This window comes from Pseudopodoces humilis, chromosome 4 (assembly GCF_049639895.1).
Source record: "Pseudopodoces humilis isolate 2021_Gansu_Grassland_sample_001 chromosome 4, ASM4963989v1, whole genome shotgun sequence".
NCBI classification, from domain to species: domain Eukaryota; kingdom Metazoa; phylum Chordata; class Aves; order Passeriformes; family Paridae; genus Pseudopodoces; species Pseudopodoces humilis.
Window position 1 is genome coordinate 65,529,218 of NC_142203.1, and position 25,902 is coordinate 65,555,119.

The 25,902-nt window shown below is 39.1% G+C and overlaps 1 protein-coding gene across 1 annotated transcript in view; it reads left to right on the top strand.

Moving 5' to 3' along the window:
- Nucleotides 1-17,699, top strand: part of NUP155 (nucleoporin 155) — a 30,336-nt gene extending 12,637 nt beyond the window's left edge. Inside the window, exons 16-35 of the mRNA XM_014257015.2 lie at nucleotides 437-525; nucleotides 3,133-3,192; nucleotides 3,280-3,430; nucleotides 4,278-4,344; nucleotides 5,091-5,209; nucleotides 5,411-5,514; nucleotides 6,797-6,930; nucleotides 8,743-8,934; nucleotides 9,571-9,709; nucleotides 10,387-10,522; nucleotides 10,883-11,036; nucleotides 11,297-11,401; nucleotides 11,495-11,649; nucleotides 12,049-12,178; nucleotides 12,436-12,549; nucleotides 13,026-13,146; nucleotides 14,261-14,371; nucleotides 15,146-15,282; nucleotides 15,921-16,021; nucleotides 17,235-17,699. Coding sequence (XP_014112490.1) covers nucleotides 437-525; nucleotides 3,133-3,192; nucleotides 3,280-3,430; nucleotides 4,278-4,344; nucleotides 5,091-5,209; nucleotides 5,411-5,514; nucleotides 6,797-6,930; nucleotides 8,743-8,934; nucleotides 9,571-9,709; nucleotides 10,387-10,522; nucleotides 10,883-11,036; nucleotides 11,297-11,401; nucleotides 11,495-11,649; nucleotides 12,049-12,178; nucleotides 12,436-12,549; nucleotides 13,026-13,146; nucleotides 14,261-14,371; nucleotides 15,146-15,282; nucleotides 15,921-16,021; nucleotides 17,235-17,373 — 2,458 coding nt within the window. The 3' untranslated portion in view covers nucleotides 17,374-17,699. The remainder of the gene's footprint in view (nucleotides 1-436; nucleotides 526-3,132; nucleotides 3,193-3,279; nucleotides 3,431-4,277; nucleotides 4,345-5,090; nucleotides 5,210-5,410; nucleotides 5,515-6,796; nucleotides 6,931-8,742; nucleotides 8,935-9,570; nucleotides 9,710-10,386; nucleotides 10,523-10,882; nucleotides 11,037-11,296; nucleotides 11,402-11,494; nucleotides 11,650-12,048; nucleotides 12,179-12,435; nucleotides 12,550-13,025; nucleotides 13,147-14,260; nucleotides 14,372-15,145; nucleotides 15,283-15,920; nucleotides 16,022-17,234) is intronic.
- Nucleotides 17,700-25,902: the final 8,203 nt, after the last annotated feature.

Genomic DNA, 25,902 nt, shown 5'->3' on the forward strand with positions numbered 1-25,902 from the left:
AACTTGTGCAGGTGTTGAAGCCAGTCAGCTGTTCTCAGTAGGTTGTGAATGGTTGCTCTTTATTAAATTCAATTTCGTCACAAAATTTGAGACAAAATGTGGATGATAACTCTGGAGTTAGCAAGGGAAGGCTTAGCAAAATGCTCATGTAACACCACAGGATAGAGATGAATAGAAATTACTAGTGGATGATAGAAAGACAGCCATGGGTCATCTCAGCTATCCCCTTCTTTCCACTTCACTGTAGAAGCAAACCTTGAAAAGATGCTAAAGCATTAGCCTGACTTTGGAATTGGTAAATTTGCCTTAAAAACTATACTGGGATTTTTATTCCCCATTTTAAAAGAACCCCAGAATTGCTGTTAATTTTTAAAGGCATAAAAATGGAATGGGCTGTGTATGACATGTTGAGAATATTTGGTTTTGCAAACTTTAGGTATGGTGGAGAAGCACAAATGAGATTTCCATCAGCTCTGCCTCCTCCCAGCAACGTTGGACCTATTTTGGGTTCTCCTGTTTCTGCAGGTGTGTAGCAAGCATTTCATGGTTTTGGACAGCTTTTTTTTTCCTTGAGTACGTTGTGTTTTGTCTTCTCACAAGTACTTGTGTTCTTTTTGTCTGAAATAGACTGTGATTTTCACTTAGTAGCTAGTTAATGACAAGAGCTTTTTCCATTTCTCTTTAGTGATTGTTTGATTTAGTGGGGGGGTTGTTATCTCAGATTGTGTCCATATTGCATGTACTCTGTTAAGACACTGTGAAGAGGGTATACATTGGTGACTTCCAGAGTCATTTCAGCAGCTGAAGAACAACTTATCAATAATAAATTTCAGACTTCATGAGACTTAGTTGGTTGCTGTGTAGTTATAACAGTATCTTCCTACATAGTCATTGTCATGCCTCTATAGATACTGCTTATGAGAAGGAAGAAGAAATTTGATCAAGAAATTAACTAGTCATTTGGAGTGATTTCTCCCTTTGAAAGCTTTGTCTTCAGCATTTGGTTTCTGCTTCAGTCTTCAGTGCCACTTACAAAGGAGAAAAGTGCTTATTTTTTCTCCTCAGAACTTGATGCTTCCTGGAATCAAGGCCTTTTTGTACTCTGGGATTCACTTACATTTCTATAGTTGCTGTCCCTTAGCATGCATTACTCAATTCCAGATTGGAAGTGTTTTTAAAAAAGAAATTCATTATGAAGAGTTTGAAATTCTGACTGAAATACTGAATTAAATTAATTAATGTTTTTTATCAAGAACTCATTAATGTATAAGATCCTTTTCCTTCATCTTATATGTGGCATTCAGTTTTACACAACAGACTTGGGTAACAGACTTGTTTGCCTGGAATTCCAAGAAATTCCATTTCATTGGCATATTTTGACATCTTCCCAAAAGTCGCTAAAGGACATCAAATGATTCATATGAACACGTCTCAGTGGTATGACAGGAAAAGAAGTAACTTTATTTTCTGACTCCAGTGTTTATAGATTCTTGACAATGACCAGGGGTTGGATAACTAAGTTACTACCTTCCCAATTACACTGGTCATGTGAAACATCCATCAAAGATGTTTCTCAGAAGGAATGTGTAAACATTTATGTTTACAGTTACTTTCCTGGGAAAGTAACTAAAACTATGAAAACAAGATCAGAAAGCTTAGTTTTCAGGGTGACACCCAAATACCTAAATATTGGAGAAAAATATGGTGAACTAAGATGAAATTTAGGAAAAACAGTTGGCCCTGTTTTTCAGAATTCTGAACTACCATTAAAACTCTTAAGAAGAGTGGCTACTTTAATGAATCAGTGGCATCACTTTCCAACCGTTTTGGTGTGGAACAGTAACAGTGTGAGCAAGAGCTAAGGCAAGGCATAAAAATGTAATATTAAATCTGAATTAGAGATTCAACTATGGGAAGAACAGATGCTAGGAGCAGACTAAGAATGAAATTAGGCTGTGGGGGTAATGGCAAGGAAGCTCTGTAGTCAACAAGGAGACTCATTTTAGGAGTAAGTGTATTTTTCCCAAGTCTAAATGTTTGCGTATTTTTGTCGTTCTGTCATAAATGGCTCTTTCAAACCTAGTATCAAATCAGATCTTTCCATTTTGCTTCAGTAACAGGTCCAGGTGGAAGATGGCACCATTCTTCTGCTACTTTCTCAGTTTGCTCAAAGGGTAGAAAACTGTCATGTGAAATTAAGGTTCTGATATTGTGGATGTCCCATGTGGTGGGTCAGACACTGCTGACAGAAATTCATTCAACCACCTCATAATTCTGCATGTGAAACTACATAACAGTAATGTTAGCATTGAAAGGCCAGACACTTTTAACTTAGTTCCATCTTTTTCCCACTGTTCAAAGTCTAGTCATACATTTGCATGCTGCTGTTCTGTGAGTTTGTGCTTTGCTTTTTTAGCACACATGACAATGTGTCCTCTGAGAATGCATTGGTACTGTGTTATCCTCTGTGCTGTTGTGTGCTGTCAAGTTGAGAGAACTGAAACAAATTAGGCAAAAACTGTATCCTTTGATAAAAGTCAAATTTTCAGAGTGCCAGTTTTTCTTACCTTTTCTGGATACATCACCTTGCTTGCTAAGGGTATGTGGACTTTTTTGTTGATGACCACACATGTTCCTGGTATTTTGAGGTCTTAAGTTAGTGATTTAGATTTAATTTGCAGGAGGACATGGAATATTCATGGCTGAACTTGAGGCTGTGGACAGTCTCAGTGTTTTGAGTTAGCAGTATTGCTGTAGAGTTTGTACATCTGCCCCATGTAAAAATGCATTATTACCAGTGTTCAGTATTCAGGAGGTGAGGAACAGCAAAAAGTGTGTGAGCAATATAATATCCAATGCAGACAACCGATGGTGTGCAATACATTAACACATGAATGCTGGGGAAAAAATGCTGCTTCAACTGCTTTTGAAGGAAGTGTATCCGTTTGACTTGTGGAGTGTTGGTTGATAAGAAAGCAATTTGATACTTAACTATAAATAAACTACAAATAAAACATTTAAAGTATTTAACAATTTTGTTGTTTTTGTACAGATACTTTATGGCTTAGATTTGGGAGGGGGTGGTTTGGATTGTATTCAACAACTTTACCTTTATTTCTTTTCCCTTCTTAGGTTCCCCTTTGACTGTTGATAGTCCATATTCTAATCCTAGCATTTTGACATCTGTGCAAGGTAACACCTTTTTTTCTCTTTTATTTTTTTTAAATAGGCTTTTTCATTGGCATTCAGATGAGTAATATTTACCTATTTTTACCCTAGGTTTACAACCTCCTGCTATGTCAACTCCCCTCTTTCCTTCTGGAAATTCCATGTCTCACCCTGGCACATCCATTAGTGGAATGATGGGTCCTGAGATAGTATTTTCTGGAAGACACAATGGCATCTGCATATACTTTGCTAGGATTATAGGGTGAGGTCTTTGTAAAAAGAGATTTTGTCACTCAATTTGTTTCACAGTTTTTGCACTAATGCTGGCAGGTGGTGCATTCTATATTAATAGCATTTAAATTGGAAATTAAAAAAATTTAATGTGTTTATGAAATACCTACCTATATAACATGTTGTCTTTGCAACTCTTTTAATAATAATACACTCATTGAATGCCTGGGGCAGGAAAGTTGCTTAGATACTGAGCTTGCAATCAGGCAATCAGGTGTATAAACACAACCCTGAAAACTGCAGGTTTATTTTTCAAACTTATGAGTTGTGCGTTTTAAATTCCTACGGAAGGATTAATCAGAAATGCAGAAGGACTTACAGGATCAAAGTTGTGTCTTTAAGTGATTTCTATGAAGAATCTTTAATCAGAATGCTCAAATCAGAGCAATGAAACAGTACTAAAGATTCTGTTTCCTTGGATGTTGAGCCCTAAACAACCCAAGCAAAAATAGAATTCTGCATGTGTCGGTGATCTCTCTGCATGCTGACTGGGAAAGAAAGTTTTGTTATGAGACTTGTTTGTTTACACTGAGCTTCCAGGGAATCATATTAATCTATTTAATTAATTTAATCAGTTTATTAAAATTTAATTTAAGTTTGAAAATCTGGAATTTTGTTAACTATTTATATCTGTACTATTCATAATTATATAATGGCTAGTTTTTTTAATATTTAGTTTTCATCTGAAATTAATCTTTATTTTAGACTTTTAACTTCAAAGATTTACCATTTATTTTTTAAGAAATTATATGTAGAAGACTTGCAAAAATACTTGGTTAAATGACTTGGCTTTTAACACAAACTGTTTTGTTTTGCAGAAATATTTGGGATGGCAGTATAGTTGTGGAGAGAGTTTTCAAAAGTGGCAATCGAGAAGTTGTTGCAGTATGTAAAAAATTATTCTGTGTTCTTAAAAGTTTCTTTTAAGTCCTTTTAAACTTCTGAAGTCCTTTTAAACTTCCATTCCCAGTGAAAAACTGTTAGGTTTGTCATGTCATTGTTTTTTTAAGTGCTGAGCTCTTAATTGATAATTAGTTTTCTTTTTAAGCTATTATTATAATTATTACTTTCTAAGAAATTGGCAATTTTGAGTTTTTCCCCATGTTTACTGGTGTCACTTCCTTGATTAACCCACTTAGGGTTTCTGCATACTCCCTCCAGGCAAACCCTAAAAATAAAATGCTTTAGTGATTTGGGGTAGTGACTACAGTTATGGAAGGACATTAAAAAAATTTGCATCATTTTCCTAACTAACAGCTTGCTGTTTCATTTTTTGTCCATGATCATAATAAAATCTTTTCTGGCTGTGGCTGTTAATAGAACAGTGTTCAATCGTTGTTCTAGCTCAGAGTTGGAAGTAGCTAAATCAGTTATGTTTTACTATCAGAGGGGCAAAGAAAATAGCATCTTAAATATTGTGTATCTTCAGAGGACTCCTGCCTGTTCACATGTGTGCCACTGCAATGAATGTGGTATAATATGTTGTGTTCTAATGATCTGTTACTTATACACAGTTTATTTGTTGTATCCTCTTATTTGTCTTTTCAGTGATATTAGCTTAAAAATTAATTTTTTGTAAAAAGAAGTGTGGAAACCTTGCTTTCTGTAAAGAAGTTTGCTTTCTTTTGCAGATAGAAAGCAGTGTTCCATCCCGTATGCTGGAATGTGTGCTACAAGAACTAAAAGGTTTACAAGAATTTTTGGATAGAAATTCACAGTTTGCTACAGTAGGAGCTCTTGGAAACCCAAGGTATTATTAATTGTGGTAAATTTACGTGTGGTATTTAATGTCCAGCTTTTGAAAAATTACAGTATGTGTTCTGTTGAGTTGAAGTGTTTGTATGGTCTCCAGCTTCAACATTCAGATGCTAAAAATGTTTGTTAGATTCATCTTTAAGGGATTCAGTATTTGTAATCATATTGGCATTTTTTGGGTTTTTTTAAATTGCAGTTTCAGCACACCAGCGAATCTACAACAGAGGCTCCTGGGTTTTATGCGTCCTGATGGTGGAAGTTCTCAGCAAGTCCAGCAAGAACTCCAAAGGAAATACCATGGTATGTAATTATTTTTGAACAGGAAGTGTCAAGGAATGGTGCATTCAGATGTTGCCTTTCTCACTTTTCTTGTGAAATCCTCTGAATAAAAAGGCTTTTTTTACACACAAATTTTATGTTAAACATCATGCCATTTTTTTGCACACTTCACTTGTCTCCTTTTTTTCCTTCCTAATGTTCTCCATTATGGGTAAGATTGTTTAATCTCCTCACTACAGTACTTATTAGCTGCACTACCATTCATATTTATAAGATAGCATGTATTAATCAGTTATTTTATGAGACAAGGGAGCATGAGCTATTAAAAAACTACTCTAGTACATGTTTCCAAAGGTACAGTCATTGAAATGTCTACAAAACTTCGTTTAGTTTAGAAATACAAAGTCTGTTACACAGCCCATTTGAATTCTTGTCTTACAGTGCAGCTTTTGCCCAGCACTTGCAGGCAAATTGGGAAGTGTTGATGCTGCACATACGGAATTGAGGATGTTTGTGGTCCATGTGGGTATAATCCTGGGCTTTTAATAGTGCAAATATAAAATTTTTCTGTAAGACATTATGTAGGATTTGGTAGACACTTCATAATTTTATTTTTTATTTTTATTCTTTGCTGAGTTCATAAATCCTTTTGGATTGCTGAATGACACAATGTAATTATTGTTAACTTCATTTGAGAAGTGTAAACACTCAAAAGTATGAACATAAACTGTTGCAATTATGTTCTGCCTGTGTTTCAAGTATGAAAACATTATCCTTTCAGTTTGTATAATACATTTTACCAGATTGAAATGTTGCAGTTTTTTAAGTAGTTGTTGCTTCAAAGATAGTGTAGACAGTATTGACCGCAGCTGTAATTGTAATTGTTTACTCTGCAAGTAAATAGAGGTAATCAAACCAAAAGAGAATAGGTATGGGTTTATTTTGATTCCTTTTTTTGTTCATCAAAAATACATTTATAATAGCTATTTTTGGGAGAAAAAAAGGTAAAAATTTAAGACTGATGTGTAAATCTAGTGCATTCACAGGAAACCATACTTGTTTTTCAAAGACTACAATTCCTTTGTTGCATAATTTGAAATAAATGTTAACAGAGGGTTTGTTTGTTTTGGGGCAATTTTAGCATGGCATTTTTCTCCTGAGAGATCTAGACAGCATTAATCAACAATGGAAGAGAAAAAAAGTTTTGAAAGTTGAGGAGATGATTACTGAAAAACCTCAAAAACTTACATGCTTATTTGAAATATGTGAAAGAATTACTTGCTGACAATCTGTGGTTTTTCAGCTGAGGCACAGCTAACTGAGAAGACCTCACTTCAAGGCATCCAGCAGCTTGTTCGCAAAACCTGCCAGGCACTGGCTTTATGGAAGTTGCTATGTGAGCACCAATTCAGTGTTGCTGTAGGTGAGCTTCAGAAGGTAAGGTCTGGATAAAACAATTTTAATTTGTTAGTACTAATCACCTTCATTTCTTTCACTACCGAAGTATTCCCAAAGGAATGTAATTTAAAATAATTGAGAAACATATGAATGTTTCTCATACGAACATATGAAATAAACCACATATAAGTTTTTTATATGTGGTCACAAATGTTTAAGAGACTGACATGTAGTATTGACATAATCACTCAATTCTATGCAATTGGAAGTGTCACTAACAATAAATTGTTCTACTTTTATTGTTAGTTAATACTGAGTCTTGTTTTATAAATTACTGGTTTTTCACTGTAAGCACATTCTGCAAAATGTACTGAATAGACCAGTATTTTCCAACCAAGTGGAATTCACTCTTTGCCTTAGTCTTGGTGAAAGATTGAGAACAATAGGGTGATAAAGTCTTTGCTCTTCTCTGTAAGTAGAAATATACCACAAAACAGCTGAGGCTGGAAGGAACCACTGGAGATCATCTGCCCCTTGTGCCCTGGGGGAATAATCTAATTGGTTTTCAAAGCAGGGGCAGCTAGAGGAGATTGCCCAGGACTGTCAGGATTGCCTTGTCCAGTAAGGATTTTAATATCTATAAAGATGAAAATTGCACAGTGTCTCTAAACGACCCGTTCCAGTGTTGAACCACCTCTAGAGCAATAAAGATTTCTATTCAGATGTGATTTCCTTTGCTTCAGTTTTTACCATTGTGCTGTGTCCTGTTATTGGTTACCACTGAGAAAAAACTGACTGTGCATTCTCTACACTTTGCAAAAATATTAGTAAGATCCCACATACTGCCCTCTAAGCCTTCAGGCTAAATGATCCCAGTTCTTTCAGGCTTCTGGTTTGTGAAGAAGCAAACTTGTAGAAACAAATGGGTGCTACTGCTGTGCACTCTTTGCTAATGTCACATTGGCAGCCAACCCTTGAAAAAAAGCTATTAATTTGAATACTAGGTATTTTGTCCCAAAACTTGATAGGATTATTTGAGAAGTTGTATTTTTTGTTTACAAAAAGAATAATTTTAAAACCTTACACAGGCACAGAAGCTGTTGCTCTTCATACTGTTGCATTAGGGAGCTTTGGGCAACTTTTATTAGTGTTGGACAAGGAGCTAACTAATGTTTTAACAAGTAAAATGTTTTCCTATGTCTTCAGTAGATCTAGAGTTTTTGCAGTCATATTATCATGCTGTTAGTGTCATCTAGAGACACTATATAAACACACTACTGGCAGCTATGTGCAAAAATACTTGTAATAAATTTTAAAAAATTAGAAATCCTTAATGTAATTTAATTTTAAAACACATAAAGAGTTCAGACTTCAAACTTTCCAAATTCCTGTTTTTATTGAATCTGATATTTTTTTCATCTATGACAGTAGTCAGACTGTTCCAATTTTTAAAAACTTTGACAGACTCATAGGGTATGCATTCTGACAGTGCCCTGTGAAGTAAAAGGAAGTGCTGATTTCATTCTTACTGTGAGAGATCTGAAACAGAGGTGACACATAGTTAAGAAGGCAGAGGAAGTCTGTTAAGAGAGTTTTCACTGTCCTTAGGCATCCAGGGATCTAGTGCCTTCAGTAGTAGCTCTTGCTACTACTATGCTATACTACTACTACAAATGCTATAAAGTGTGTATTTTAAATAATGTATTTCTTTGCTGTACATTGTAGTCATTGGAATTTTTTATGTTTTTAATTATTAGAAACTGTTCATTTTGCTGCTGGAACATTCAGACATTTCTAAACAGGGTCAAGTAAAAGATTTGGTAAACTAATAAAATTCTGTCTCATCTTCAGGAGCTTCAAGAACAGCTAAAGATTACTGCTTTTAAAGACTTGGTAATTAGAGATAGAGAGTTGACTGGAGCACTCATTGCATCTCTTATAAACTGTTATATCAGAGATAATGCGGCTGTGGATGGAATCATTGCCCATTTGCAAGATATCTGTCCTCTTCTTTATAGCACTGATGATGCTGTGTGCTCAAAGGTAAGTGCATTTCCAGATTTTACAGCACCAAAACACAACTTGAGAACATGCTCAAATGAGGTACATTGGGCAGCTTGTAAGTCATTATTATGCTCAAGTACTTTCAGAAACTGAAGAAATAATGAAGTTGCAGGCATATTTTTGTCTTTTAGTTGATTAATGCTGAACATTACACAAAAAATATTTGAAGCATTTGCAATCATTTGTAACTTTCATAGTCTCCTAACTCTAATTTGATCTCTAATTTTAACTCTGTCTTCTTTATGTTGATAAAATGTTTTCTTATTCCAATCTTTTCTCAGCATAATATCCTGATTTTAATCTATTCTACAATTTACTGGAATCGGTGACAGACAATTGTGTTTAAGAACTTAGGTCTTTGAAGCTTTTCAAATAAATTTGAAACAAGTAACTGGTGAGGAGAGAATAGGAAACCAGTTGGATAAGTCTTCAGCTCTTCTAAGAAAGACTATTGTAGTCTTTCTGCTGGAAACTTAGTGACCAGAGAGGGCTTTTGAGAGAGTGGTCTTTCTGCTGTTTCAGCTTTGAAATTTGGAATAATAGCTCATTAACAGTATCCATGATCTGTTCATGATGTGCTTATGTTAATAATTTCAATTTTGCATTTGGTTTTAGGCAAATGAGCTTCTTCAGCGGTCTCGACAAGCTCAAAGCAAAATGGAAAAAGAGAAGATGCTGAGGGAGTCACTGAAAGAGTACCAGAAGATCAGCAATCAAGTAGACCTGGCGAATGTTTGTGCACAGTACAGGCAGGGTAAGAGCCAGTCACTGATCATGCTGAATAATTTCGTGGTATCCTTTCATGCTATCTTTTCTTTTTGTTTTGTATACTAACTTTCAACTCAGTTTTATAGTTTTTTACTACAAACAACTGGTTAGTAGCTCTTAAAATTAAAATGTGCCAGCCTTTTCTTTTTTAAAGCCTTGCTAGATTTCACAAACCAGCCAAGAAATCCATTTCTATATTAATATAATAATCCTATGCACTTGCTTCATATTGCAGTGTCCATTTGTTTCATATATGTGGTTAAAATATTTTTAGGAAAATTATTAGGTTCTATGTAAGCAGAGGGTTTCAGGTATCTTTTATAAGAAATACAATGTTTGAAAGATGGTTCTGAATCCTAACTAGTGCAGTAGATGCTAATATATCAGTCACATATACATTTAAGTTATATAACAGGTAAGAAATGAGCCTCTGTGCAGTATTGTATATTGTGTCGGACATTCTATGTAACTTAGTATCTTAACTTCATACTTGCATATAAGTGCCACAGGGTAGGAACAGGTGTAGACTTTATATGATATAGACCAGAATGAAGAGTGTAGCATTTTCGTGCTTGCTAAAATGAGAATGTTGGATGTCACCATTTTGTTGTGAATTTAATAAAATAATGAACAGTGATAACATGCTTTGATTTTTTTTCCTAGTGCGGTTCTATGAGGGAGTAGTAGAGCTGTCTCTTACAGCTGCTGAAAAGAAAGATCCCCAAGGTCTTGGCCTTCATTTCTATAAAAATGGAGAACCAGAAGAAGATGTTGTTGGACTCCAGGCTTTTCAAGAAAGGCAAGTTTTCAGGATAATTTATGATCATTATATGGGGTGCTTAATTTCAAGTGACTGGAAAAGTAGCTCTTTTAGGGAAGGAATGCAGTATAATAATGAACAAGCATTTTATTATAAGGGACACAACATAAATAATTTTTCCAGGCTCCTTGACTGTGATTAATATGGCAGCATTTAAATCTGAAATACTTAAGAAGTTGAATGAGAACAAACTAGATTGTGACAACCAGCTGATAATAATCTGTGACCTTTTTAAATGTTATTAACTGTCTACAAAGGCATACAATAACACACTTGAAAAGACTATTTCATAGACAGTTGCAATAAAATTATGAGGCTTTTCTTTTGCTCTGTTTACAGATTGAACAGCTACAAGTGTATCACTGACACCCTTCAAGAGTTAGTGAATCAAAGTAAAGCTGCTCCTCAGTCTCCCAGTGTACCCAAAAAACCGGGTCCTCCAGTGCTGTCATCTGACCCCAACATGTTAAGCAATGAAGAAGCTGGACACCATGTAAGAAACTCACAAAAAAGTCATGACTGCACTCTAGAGGACAGAGTGATTTGAAGGGGTCTAGAATTTATTATTTTAATAAAATTATGGAGTAGTTCAGTGAAGTGAAGATTAGTCATGAATTTGCCTCAGTATCTACAGCATCCGTAGAAATGATGACATGTAAATAACATGATCCTAAGTATTGTTGTATGACAATTCAGGGCTTAAAGTAATGTAACCACTTCTTTAGTAGCTGCTCTGGCCTTTTCTTCCCTTAGTTTGAACAAATGCTAAAGCTGGCTCAGCGTTCAACAGATGAACTCTTCAGTATTGCACTTTACAATTGGTTGATACAAGCTGACTTGGCGGACAAGCTGTTACAGGTGAGCTTGTTTATACACAGAGAACTTGGAGAGGTAATAATGCTTTAAAAAACAGGGAAGAGCAAGAGTATGTTATCTCTCTGATGTCTGCAGGTTACTGCCCCCTTTTTGGAACCCTACCTGGTGCGGATGACCAAGATTGACCAAAACAAAGTCCGCTATATGGATTTACTCTGGAGATACTTTGAAAAGAACAGAAATTTTAGTAATGCTGCCAGAGTCTTGGCTAAGCTGGCTGACCTACATAGGTATGGATTATGTGTGTTCTGTTGTATATATAGTGAGGTGTTTAGGGAAAAACAAACTAAAATCAAAACCTTTTGTGTATTTTAAGAAAAGTAGGTTTTCTAAAAAATAAAAAATGTGCTGGCTTGAAATCTAGGCAGTTACTGGAAATAAATGATAATGTTTCTTTTTGTATTATACATTACTTTGCAACATATTTCCTGTAATTACAATATATTAAGTGGCCAGTTCTTATTGAAAAGTACACTAGAACTGAGCTTGCAGCAAAGATGGAGTTACGAGGTTAGATCGTATTCTGCATGATTTAGTAAAATCTGGAAATTCCCAAAATCTAGCTGGAATATAACTAACCTGAAATAATATATTAAGTACTCATTTTATTATGAATATTTGTTCTGCAGCACAGAAATCTCTCTTCAGCAGCGTCTTGAATACATTGCACGTGCCATTTTGAGTGCCAAAAGTTCTACTGCCATATCCTCTTTAGCTGCAGATGGTGAATTCCTACATGAACTAGAAGAGAAAATGGAAGTAAGAAAAAGTATTAATCTAAGCTACACTGTAAATGCATTATTTCAGTTTGTCTCATTGGCACATAAGTTTTATTACCAGTTCTGTATAAATGGATTTCTGTGCTTTCTTCCTCACGTGACAAAGTTAGGCATTTGAAAATAGACTTAAAGGTGTAAGGCAGCAACATTTGTACATTTAAATAAATGTATTCTGGGTGTATTCTTAAACTCTGATAAAATTCAGTCTTGAAATACTGTATTTTTCTCTTCAACAAGGTTGCAAGGATCCAGCTTCAAATACAAGAAACATTACAGCGGCAGTATTCCCACCATTCTTCAGTACAAGATGCAATCTCCCAGCTTGATGCTGAGCTGATGGATATAACCAAGGTGATTGAAATTTTCTTGTGTTGAAGTCCAGTTTATCAAATTTGGGGAGAAAAACTGTTTTTCAAAGAATGATTCTATGCTGATTAGGAAGAGTAATAGGCAGTTTATCAGTCCTGGTCTCAGAACGTCTGTTACCCTGGACTGGCATTTTCTGTACTTCAATAGTGTTTCAGTCTTTAGCATTTTAATGTCTTTCACACGTTTCATTATGAAGTCTTTAAGATTTCGTACTTCATGGAAAAAGTTGTTGGAAAAGTAAGTTTTCATTTCAAATTCATATAAAACTTAGTATTGTAGCTAAGAAATTAAACTAAATGTAGCAAAAAGAAATTTTGTGATAGACAACAGTTACTTAAATTGCATCTTTATTAGTCTGGCTATCAGACAAAACAAAGAAGAACTGATTTTTAAAATTTAATTTGATCCTATTTTAATTTGATCCATTTTAATGTAAGGCTTGGTAATTTTTCTTTCAGCTGTATGGAGAATTTGCTGACCCTTTTAAGCTCTCGGAGTGTAAGCTTGCAATTATACATTGTGCAGGTCATTCTGATCCTATCTTAGTGCAAACTCTCTGGCAAGAAGTGATTGAAAAAGGTAGGTCTTTACAAGTAGGAGTTCTGATGATCTCTCATCTTTTACCATGAGTTAGTAATTCACTATATGTTCCTGCTGATTTTATTTTTTTTTCTTCTTTTTTTTTCCCCTTAGTTCTTGGGCTCAAGTTCACCATTTGTGAACACACCAGTGTTGTGCAAACAACATTGATAGAGACCTAGGGGAAAAACTGTGTGGTAGCGTGTTTGTTGTGGGGCTCTGGAATGTGGTTTTGTTGGTTTGTGGTTTTATAAGTAGATTTGCATGGAACTTTGTCCTAGTTTAGGGCAAATTAGGGAGGAAAACCAAATGGGGATTTCCCCAGGGAAATGCCCCCTCCCCACCAACTGGTCCGGGAAAGGAAAAAAAAATTTCTTGGAGAGAAGTGGAAAAAGCTGTTTATTTAACAGAAATAGAATAATATTAAATAATAAAACCTCTTGCTGTTCGATGGGATGACCAGTCTAGGAAGAAAAGTCCTTTTCATGTGGTGTAGCTCGGCTCGCTCAGGTTCTTATCAGTCCTTTCGGCGCTGGAAAGTGCCGAGGCCCAGGCCCCGGTGGGCCACAGGCGTGAGCTCCCGGGGTTTGGCTGGGTGTTCAGTCCAGAGCAGGCTTGCACAGATCCAAGAGAAAAAAAGGAGGGAAAAAAAAGGTCCAGGGAACTCCTCTGCCTCAGCTAGCTAAAACTAACTAAAAGCCAGAGAGAAGCTCTGTCCCGCTGTCTGTCCGTGCTGCAGACACCACAGTCCAGGAGCGGGATGTGTGGGAGCGATGTTTTTCCTTAACACAAACTGCGCGCTTCTTCTACCCCCTCTCTTGCTCTCAAAGCTGGTCTTAAAGGTGCAGAACTTAATATATAACATAAACCAGACGATTGGGGATACCAGTATCATAAAGTCACCCCAAGACAATCTTCAAACTTCATGGAAGCAAAAAAAATTTAAAAGGTACATGCAAACACACTGGAAAAGGTTTTACTTCCATGTGCTGATTTTTTGCTGACAAGAGTGTAAGATTTTCATGTATTATTTATAAATATAGATGCCTTAGTGTCATTCTGTATAAATGTGGAACTTCTCCTGAAGTTCTAAGTGTTTTCTTTTCATTTCCAGAGCTGAGCGACAGTGTGTCTCTAAGCCCTGCAGACAGAATGCAAGCACTTTGTCTGAAGCTGGCATTGCTTGGAAAGATCTATGCTGGCACACCTCGCTACTTTCCTTTAGGCAAGTTGTTAGCCTGCATAGTAAATAAGCATAGATACTTGATAGATGGGTTTCAGGTTTTTTTTAGTTTAAAATTTTAAAAGTTTTAAACTAAGAAACATTGCACATTTTATAATCTCAAAAGAAACGGGAAATAAATAAAGTTTAGGCAGCAGCAGCAGTTACTTTTGGATAGCTGTGCAGATACTGTTTTAGAAAGTACTAAGATTTGTTTGAATCAAAGCACAAAGTACAAAATGTGTATTTATACGTTTAAGATTTGAAGCAAACACATTTATCTGCTGTATCTTGAAATTCTATATAAACCATCTGCCATCAGGGTAGATTCTGAAAACAATTTGGGAGATTTCTGGATCGTTTTTAGAATTTCTACTTTTCTGATGCTCATATGTTTTAACCATGTGCTATTATATAAAAACCTGGCAAATATATTGTTTAGCAGTAAATCTTCTTTTATAATACTAAAATATAGTGCAACAACATTAAATATGAACATTTAGTGCTTACCAATTCACTGTTAATTGTTACAGGCACTTAAACAAACTTCAGTAGTTACGCTGAACATACTAGCAAATGTAGTGATAGTATGTGTTTTGTGTAGAAACAAAAGTTAGTGACTTTTTCTTAACAGCATAGTTGCATGGCAAAACCATAACAAAGTATGAGTAATTCCTGCCATACACTGCTGATAGTAAATGACTTTTAAATGCATTTGTTTCCTAGACCCCCAGTAACAAGTTGGAATCTAAATATTCCCTCGTTTATGTCCTTCAGATTTTCTAGTGCAGTTTCTAGAGCAACAAGTCTGCACTTTGAACTGGGATGTAGGTTTTGTAACATACACCATGCAAGAAATTGGAGTGCCATTGCTAAGGCTTCTTGAAGTATATGACCAGCTGTTCAAAGCACGGGTAAGGAAAATAGCACAAAATAAAAATTCTGTTTTCAACTATTATCAAAGTCTCTCCTTAGTGGGAAAAATGAAATAATATAAGGAAGGATATAACAAAATATACATTCAAATTTTTGCTTTCTTTACTCAAAGGCTTTTTAAAAGCTGCATTTTCTCCCTGTGAATAAAATCTGTGGATTTTATTCATTTCAGTCCCAGAGCATGATGAGGAAATTTGTTAATTCTTTTAGTTCACGTGGTGCTAGTTCAGGATGAAATAGGATTAAAATTCTTATGTTGCAGAAAGAACAGCCTATATTGGATATATTAATTTTATTTATTTCCTGGTAATAATTAAAATTTGTTGTATTACTATGTCTTGTCTGATCCATTAATGCAATAAACAAAGAGATTTGACTTCTGTGGTAATGAAAAATTGAGTTAAATCTATGTATATTCTCATATGTAATTTAAAATAACATTTAAATGTAGGCTTAAATATAGATTAAAGTAGAATTCACATTTATCTAACTTTTTTGATATAGTAAAGAAGTGCTACAGCTGGCAATTCCTGTACACACAACTTGCTTTTTTTTTTTGTCTTGTTTCCTTAATATTTGTGTACTTAATATGTTGTGGGTTTGGGTTTTTTTTTAGGATCCATATTGGAGTAGAATGAAAAAGCCTTTGCACCTCTTAGAGTGTATTCATGTATTATTATCAGGATATGTACAGGATCCAAGCAGAGTACCTATGAGGTAAAAGGATAGCTATATCCTAATGAATAATGAAACATAAAATATTCTAAAATATTTCACTTCAGCAATTACAAAGCTTTTCTTCTTTTCCTTTGCATGAACTTAATATTTTATTCCTAACACTTGTCATTCAAAACCATTTGGTAGAAACTTGTAGGATTCTCCCTTATAAACTACTTCCACAAAGGTAATTTTCTTCACATCACTGAAGATCCATGAGGAACTGAGGAACTTAAAATTTTTGGCAATATACTTTAAGGGCTAGTTCAGACAAATCTGATACAATGTGTGAAAGTAAGGGTAAACAAGAATTGGGCATTTTGTCATTGAAACAGTGAACTGATTCATGTACATATTCTAGAAGCTGTGAGTTACTCCAGAGAGAAGACCAAACTTTGGGATTGGTCTTCTCAATTGTTTATAAGAAGTTGATGATGAATCAGTCTCCAAGACTAAAACACAGCTTAATTCACATCAGGAAGAAATTTAGGTGTAATAATAGGAAAAGTTTCTAGCGAAAAAAGATAGCTATGTACTTGGAAAAGTTGCCTGCATATCATCTCTAGCTTTGACAATTTTTGTTTGAATAGACTATACAAACTTCAGTCAGAGCTATCTTGTCTCAAAAAGCAGAACTAGGCAGTCTTGATGACTCCTCTAAACATAGATGTTTCTGTTTCTTTTGAAAAATATGCACATATATATTCCCTGTTCACATACAGTTTACTTCTGTCTTTTATCTATCTTTATTGGTCTTCATGATTGGCTGATTTAAATACTCTGTTAGAACTTTAGTGAATGTTGTCCAATTTTAATACCTACTTAGATAATACATAAATTGAGATTTGATTATAATTTAAGACATTTAAACTGCTAGCTAAATTAATAACTAACACATTTACCATAATAACATCTAAAGTAGTATCTAAATATTTCACATTGCTATAAACTGTACCACGCTTTTATAGTTTATATTTAATATCAGATAAATAGTAAGGGGTCATTTATTTTCCCATTATGCCTTAGTCACAGGCATTAGGTTTCAAAACTAAATTTCTCTTAATGAATAGTTAAATATTTAAAAGTAGCTGACAGGTGTCTTACTGATATGCTATTCCATTGCAACTCAAAGAATGTCCATCTTCTAGTTCAGATGAATTCTATGATACGGGATTAAAAAGGAGCTTATTGTTATTCTGTGTTCTCTTTGCAGACGGCGATTCACAAATGTTTGCTTGGATGCTGTTAGTTGCTACCTGGTTGAACTTCAGTCTATGAGCCCCACACTAATGGTGCAGACTACTATTGGGAATTTTAAATCTCTCCAGGCCAAGTTAGAACGGCTTCACTGATTGGCTAATACAAGAACAGAATCATTAGTGCAGGTAATACAAACTGAAATAAAAGTTCAGATGTTGGCACTGAATTGTGAACAAACAAATCCTCAGAAAAAAAATCCTGAGAGAGTTTTCTCCTGCCACGGTTATCAAATGTGTGGCCTGTATTCGTGCTATTCTAGAAGTATCTACAAATTGTAGAATGTTAATGTGACAAATGGAATTTCTTTCACTTTTACTACTGCTAGGTTTTTTTAACAACAAAGCTTTTTTTTATACTGTTGAAATAAAATACATTGTGTGATCTTTGCCTTGGGGATATAAAGACTATTTCAAAAATATTTTCTTTTTTCTTTTTCTTTGTTTTAAATAAAGGGGAAAAGCAAATTATTTCCCCTACTCAATATGTTGTATCTGTTAAAATAAAATAAAATAAAGATGTCAAAAAGTATTTTTATTACATGCACACAAACACCAAATTATATACACACTTAGAATCCCCTCCCTCCCTCCCCTGCTGCCCACAGGGCTCTGGATGCAGCCCAGGACATGTTTGGCTCTCTGGGCTGTGAGTGCCATGGCTGGGCCATGTCCAGCCTCTCACCCACAGCACCCCCAGGTCCTTCTGGGCAGGGCTGCTCTGGGTCTGTTCATGCCCAGCCTGTGCTGATACCGGGGGCTGCTCTCACCCAGGTGCAGCACCAGCACTTGGCCTTGTCAAACCTCATGATGTTCCCATGGGCTCACTCCTCATCTGCAGACTTGCTGATGGTGCATTCAATTCTTTTGTCATTAAGATATTAAATAACAGGTACCTGGGATCCCTGAAGGACACCATGTCACTAATGTCTGTCAGTTGACCACTGTCTTCTGGATGTGACCATCAAAGCAATTCCTTACTCACTGAACAGATCATGCATCAAACACATGCATGTCTTTCGAATTTAGAGAGAAGGATGTGCAGGGGACCATCTGAAAGGCTTTGCAGAAGTCCAGACAAATGCCAGCTGTAGCCCTTCATGTGTCCACTGTTGGAGTCATACCGGGTTGATTAGGCATGATTTACCTTTGGTGAAGCTGTGCAGGTTGTCCCAAATAATTTCTCTCTCCCCCAGCTGCCTCAGCACAGTTTCTAGGAGAACCTGTTCCATGATCTTCCCAGGCAAGAGGGGAGGCTGACAGGTCAGTAGCTCCCAGGGTTTTCTTTATTCTCTTTCTAAAGATTGGATACATTTTCTTCAGTTACCTGAGATTACACTTGACTGCCGTGACTTTTCAGTTATGGAGAGTGGCTTGGGAACTACATCAGATAATGCCCACAGGACTCTAAGATGCATCTCACCACATCCTGTAGACTTACATAAATTCAGGTTCCTTAGGTCATTGTGATCCTGATCTTCCCTTGCAGCAGGTAGCACTTTGCTCCCCCAGTGTCCATCCTGCTGTCCATCAACTCAAGAGGTGTAGGAAGAGAGGTTTCCATTGAAGACAGGCAAAAATGTTGAGTATCAGCCTTCTTCTGTTAGCAGTTTTCCATCACTGTTTTTCAGGGGGGTTACACCTTCTCCGACCTTCATTTTCTAGTTCACATACCTGTAGAAGGCCTTCCTGTTATTCCATATGTCCCTTGCCAGGTTCAGTTCCAGCTTCTTGGCCTTCCTCACCCTATCCCTACATAACTAGTCTTTCTCTATTCCCTATACTCTTCCCAGGTTTCCTATCCTAGTTTTCATTATCTTGCATTTCTTTCCCTTTAATCTGACCAGCAGTTCCCTAATCTGCCATGCTGGTCCCTTGTCTCCCTTGCCCAATTTCTTGCTCCTGGGGATTGCTAGGTTTTGTACTCTACAGTAGACAAAAAAATCCATTAGAAGAGAGTTTTCAGCCTCTAGGTTATGGGCCCATCATGGTTCTACTGCTCCACTCTGCTCCTCCCAGTGCTTCTCAAGGACATGAGACCACCATCAAAAGATCTTTGTTCAAACAAGGGGAATGAAAAGTGTTGGAGAATGAGGACATCAATCCTGCTTCTCACATGCTGAGTGCTCTACAGCGCATTTACTATGAAATATTGTAGTGTGTTTATTTTATTCCATTGAGAGTTAAAATGCTTGTATGTTTTTTATTGTACTCTGTTGGTTTTGCCCTATGTTGGTATTTTGGTATTTAAGAAAAAAAGTAAAAAAACACGGAAGTGAAGGCTTTGAGAGAGAGGCTGATGGGAGTTTTTTTTCTCTGCTTGAGACCTGGCCAATAGCTGGCCATTTCTGAGAACTGACTGTTGTTCACCATAGAGAAGTGAGATCAACCCTGTGAATACCACCTTTTAAACCTAAGCCCAGGAGTTTCTGTCTCTGTTTCTGGCTGTGGAAGGTAACAGAACTCTGGCCCCGCTCCCCCCATGGCCTAGTCCAGCCTGGGGCGAGGGGGCTGAGTGGGCAGGAGGATGGAGACTGTGAAGTGGCAGGAACCCTTTCCCAGAAGGGCTGAGCCCCCTCGGGGAGCTCACTGAGCCCTGTACAGCAGCTCTGCCAGGCCAGACCGGTTCCTGGCTCGGCTGGAATTTCTGCTGCTGCTGGGTTTCACCAGAGACTGCCGAGTAGGGGGAGGGAAGCCATTGGCTCGCAGCGTGCTGCCTCCGAGTGCTGGCCTGGCTGCTGAGATGCTGGCCACACTCCCCCAGCACAGCCAGCAAAAATTCTTCCATCACAAACAGCCCCAGCCGCTGCCCTGGCAGAGATCATATCAGCATCCACAAGAGCTGGGCAAGATTTTAACCCTTCCACTACCCAGATGAGACTTGCAAATTAATCCTTTCTCCAGAAAGAATAAAGCAAAAGTGATCAACATGTAGAGAGACAACATAAACCATCAAAGTTAGTGAAGGAAGGAATCAAGCTTCAAATGGGAAGAGAATGAGGAGATGCTTTAATAAGCTGAACTATTATTTTGTTAAGGCTATGGAGATGAACAATCATGTTCTGAAAAACTCCTTTAATTCATGAAAGATTATTTTTGGGAGGAATGAAGTATTTCAAAGTGTAGATCTGAGCAGACAGTGGAGTACTTGTGATTTCATCAGATGCTGGAACACAGAAAGAGATGTGAGAGTTGATGGGGACACTTAGCCCTGAAGAAAAAAGAAAACTTCTGTTCCCAGAGATGATCACAGTGACAGATGAAGAGAACCTTTGCCTTTGAATAACTCATCCTTAAAATGACACCCCTTGAGTTCATGGCCCATGAACACACCCCAGAGTGGTGTGAAATGGGAGGAGGGCCTGATGGCAGAGTTTTCCAGGTGACTGGCATCAGGGGAATGAAAATCCATGAGAAAACTGTTTTCTTGTGGAGAACTCTCCATGGAATAACAAAAGACATCTCCTCCTTTACAAAGACTGATGAAATGACTATTGTATAGTTGGTACTGTTTTAACCACCAGGTTTTGTCCCTGTTGTCAGTTAGGCAAGGGAATGGTTGGATGGTGGGGAAGAAGGGTTTCTGGGGCTTTTATTCTGGTTTCTTATTCTTCTAGTTTTGCTAATAAACTTTATTCCTTTTACGTTTTAAACCTGTTTTGCCCTTTTCCTAATCCATATCTCACAGCAAGAAATAAGTACGTTTTCTGGTGATTTTTTAGCTAGTGCTTTAAAGCCACCATATTTTTTGGGGTGTTGGCTGGGAAATTAAATTGGCAAATGTAAATGACTACATGCCCCTAAGTTGTATCCTCCCCTATGCTGCCCATCACGTAAACCAAACCCTTGTTCCAGTGCCTTCCCTATCCATCATTGTAAACTTTCACCCTTTTTCTGGACCCTTCCCTGTCAATCCCCAGTTGGGCCAATCCATGATTGTACCACCCCTTTGGAAATCCCCTAATCCTCAAGGCCCCCATTGGCCCACTTGACTTGTCCTCTCCTCCCCTTTTCCCTATTGGTTCCTGAATTGTAATCCCCTCCTCTCGCTCCTCCCCTTGCTTTCTCTATTGGTTGATTGTTTATAAAATCAGGTTGGGTACCCCCTGAAACCTCCTGGTATAAAAACCCATGCACAGGGGTGCTTGGGGCTCTTTGATTCCTGAACCCTTCCAGTGTGGAACCTTTCCCCCTCTGCCCTTAAAAAAATCTTCACTGGGAACTTTATATCAAGAGCCTTCCTCTTCCCTTCTACCTCTGCTTGGGCACAGAGCACTGTAGAGCACATGTGGCTGCATGCTGCTCCAAAAGTTCGGCCTTGTGAATCATCAACATCCCAGGCCATACCCTACTCTTGGCACGCTGCTGCAGTCTATACCCGAGCTAGCCAGGACTCTGGTGCTGTGTCAACAGGAGCCCAATATGGGGCCTCTCTGTGGATTTCTGCAGCTCTGAGACCTCACGGAGGAATTGTGTGGCCATTCTGTGGACTGCAGTTAAATTCTTTGGTTGTCAGCTACCCTGGCAGTGGCAGGCTGGATTTTGTCCAGCGGTGCTCCCATGGATGGAGGCAGCAACCCTCAATGCACCAGGGATCACCTCCAAATAGAGGACGTCATCTGCAGCACGCCCTGTCCAGTGGAGCTTTGTGATGAGTCTCCTCAGCGAGGGGACAGGTATGCAGGGAGGGATGTTTTGCCTCTGGGGAGGCACAGGAGCCTAAAAGCCACAGGGGGTTTGAGAGCCCAGTTGGCTGTGGATTAGTGTCTCTTTGCGTGTAAGCTCCTGGACCCTTACCTTTAGTTACTGTGTTTCCCTTTTGCTGTGGGCAGCAGTACCTTAAGCTGAGCTGACTTACATAACATAGGTGGCTTATAAAATGGGTGCACGTTTGTCAGCTCAGCAAAGGGGAATTTACCTCCAAGTTGTGGGAGTCCTTGAGGGTGGGGGGAAGAGGTTTTCGCAGGGGTTGGTTAGACTTTTAGTTCAGTGGTTGTTCCTTCATTACCCTCAGGTGTCCCCAGAAAACATTAGTTTTGTTGCATTTTGGAATGTAGTGGGTGTTAAATTGACTGTGTTGGCAAATCAGGAGGACTAAACAGCTTTTAAGTTGATCCCACTTTTCATTTTAATTTGATCTGCACTAATAGAGAAAAAGGAAGTGGAGGAACAGCCACACAGTTCATCCCCAGTTTTCCTAACCAGTCCACCTCCTCCCTCTGTCCCTATACTGGGAGAGACATGTGGAGCAACCTGTAATATGCAGGGCAGCTGCAAAAGCCTATGTCTCCCTGGCTCCGCACGTCTCCCTCAGCAACCCGACCCTGGTAGCCCTGCGCAAGCTGCCAGGGACCTTACCCACACCCCTTGCACCCCAGCTGAGACCCCCCAAAACAGTTCGTTTTGAAGTGCTCCCCAGTTGTCCCCAGACCCTTTGTTCTCCCTGTGCTCTGTGTGCTCCCCATGTCCCCCAAAATGGCCCCCAGAGGGCACAAGATGGCAGGGACCATATGGCCAGACCCTTACCTTGTGTTTGTCCTTCCCAGAATCCTTTTCTTTCCCTACCCCCCAACCCTTTCCGGTCCCCTGATCCTCCTCTTCCATTTCCCTCAGAGGACGAATCCTCCTCCATGTTGTTTCCCATGAATGCTCCACCTATGGGGTGGACCCCTCCTTGCTGTTCCTCCCATAACTCCTCCCAGTCATGCGGTCCTTGTGAGACACACCCCTTCCTGTCTTCCACTTCCCATGCCCTTCCCACGCCTTGGGAACTGCATGACAGGCATGACAGGCTGAGGGACTGGAACCCAGAATGGGAGGCCCTTCCGCTTGCCGCGCCTGTTGTTTACAAGGGTAGGGGAGGTCAGATCCGTGACTGGGAGCCCTTCTCCTACCAAAATACAAAAGAGTTGTGCAAGGTTCACGAAGGAGTTCGGTAGCAGAAGTGAGTGTTTTAAGGGCCTCTTGAAGGCAGCCTTCTCCAATGACCTGGTCCCTGCTATCTAAAAGATTTATTTGCCTGCCTTCCTTCTCCAGCAGAATTTATGCTGTGTAAACAATCGTGGAAGAGATCATTAAGGACCATGTTTTCTGAGCTCTTGCACTGTGAAGAGACTGCAGCTGACACAGATGAGAACATCTTTATGATAGATCATTTATGCAGTGAGGGTGATTGGGCTCAGCCTGGGGAGCAAACCTGGGGAATACCCAGGCCTGTTCTAGATAAAATCAAAGAGGCCGCTGAGAAAGCTTTTAACTTACTTTTTCTTAAGGATCCCCATGCCAATTATCTGAATATTAAACAAATGCCCAATGATGCCTTCCTAGATTTTGTAGACTGGCTGTGAGCACAAGTGGAAAGGCAGGTAGAAAGCAAATCGCTTCAGGATTAAATACTCCCTGAAGCTGCCAAGAACAACACAAACGAAGCCTGCCACTGAGTAATCCTCGGCCCCTGGACCTGCCTCGAACCCTAGAGGAGGCATGTACCAGGAAGGTGTCCATCAGAGGCCCTGAGATCCATGTTGGCACCACTAAAGAAGACGGTTGCTGCAGTCGCCCAGCATCTGCAGCAGGCACACCAGTGCTGTACCATCCCGTGTTTTCATTGTGGGCAATTTGGCCACATGGCAAGGGAATGTCCAGCTCCCAACCCTTGCCCTGTGGCCCACAGAAACATGGGAGGGAGGACTCCCTCACTGAACACCTTGGTGGGAGATGGTATAAATAAATAAAAACTAGGAGGGCAGCCCAAGCCTGTCCCATGTGTAGACAAAAACGGGACAGGTGTCACAGGCAAGGGAGGAGCTCAGGACCCTCCAAAATCTTGGCGACCTCACTGAACACTGCAGTTACATACAGCCAAGGACACTCTATTCCCAGAACTGGACAGTAGTTGTAGTGGACCCTCTGGATGGACCTTTGACTACTCTAGATTTAAACTGTAAGTATGTTGCTATTGGGGATATTAATCATGCACCCCTAGAGATTGAGATTTCTCCGATTACCTTCCCAGGTGGTCTAGAGAATCTTATTCTTTTGGTGTCCTGCACCCACCCACTCTTCTACCTAGCCAAGGTAGGGAACTGCAGAAAAGGCATTTAAGATCCTGCCAGTGGAGGAAGTAATGGAGAGTTACTTCGATATTAACCAGCTCCCCTCTGAGCCATTCCTAAAGTTTATAGATTGATTGCGAGCAGCCATGGAGAGCCAAATTGAGGACAGAGATCTGCAGGCCAAGGTGATCCTAGAGATGACACAGAGGAACGCCAATGAGACCTGTAAAAGGATCATCTTGGGCCTGCTGGTGCAGCCACCACCAACTCTAGACCTCATCATTGAGACCTGTGCCAAAAAGGCTGTTCTCATGGAAGAACATCATCTACCACCGCATGGGTTCAGAGGGAAAGTCGTGGCTCCATTATGCAATGGCAGCATTACCACCCATGCTTGCAGCGCCAAGGAGACCCACATGTTTCAAATGTCGACAAACCGGGCACATCTGGAGGTTTTATCCACAAAACAAAAAAGGGGGGACCAACCTTAAATAAAGAGGGAGGGGGAGAAAAGGGGATTTCAAGGCGGGTTTCCAGAAACTAAGGGAGGAGCATGACCCTGGCCCATGTGTGTAAACAAATGGGACAAGTCACAGAGGGAAAGAGGCTTTAACAACAGCTATGGAAAGAGACTATGGGGGCCTGTGGAGGCCGGAGAACTGGCCAATTCAGAGATCCTGGCTCTTCCTTGGAGGGATTCTCCCTAGGCGAGGCACTTTGCTCTCAGAGAGAGAAAAGTGTCACTCCCAGAGATATTTGAGTTATGTTCATATGTTGCACCCCATTGGTTTCCCTCCCTATGAATCCACCCTGATACATGTATCCAAGTTTCCCCCTCCCCTCTCATTCCCTATATATACCCTGGGTTTTCCCCAGTTTGAGGAGCTGCTGTCACTGGCTCCCTTCACTGAGAGCCCTGCTTCAATAAAGGCTACTGCTCAGTGGAAAACCATACAGAGCTCGAGTCTCTCTTCCTGCATCGCCTGCTGATCACCGCTGAGCAGAGACCACTTGCCAGGCAGAGGATGTGCCAGTGCTCCTGAGCAGTCCTTTTGGACGGCTTCTTCAGGATAGTCGCAGCACCTCTGCCATTGACCACCGCCGTGGCAGGGGCCCACCGTTGTCATTGGGTCAGGTAGTCACACATAAAGTACATGAACCTTTCAGGCTCAAGCTCCCTGAATCAATCGTCTTTTGTGGATGCTAACTCTGAAATAGGGAGCACAGTGCCTGTGGAAATTGCAGGCCGCATAGCTTTCTCAGTCTTGCCTGGGAAAGTGGCCTGGGAATTCATAGGGAGGAATTAATCCTCAGAGACAGAAAGCTGCCTTGCAGGTGCTGTTTGTCAGTTCCTTGTTTTCTTGCAAAAGAAAGTCAAGAGGCGGTGAACCCCACTGACCAGTGATGGTGATGTGTTAATTTACTAGCCAATAAGAGTTTTACTTTTCTGTACTTTCACGTATCGGTCTATAAAAATGAGCTGAGGTAATAAACCGGGAGAGAAACTTCTCCAGTTCAACTCCATCAGAGAGTCTGTTGTTCTTCTCTCCATTCCAAATAAAGGGACAGT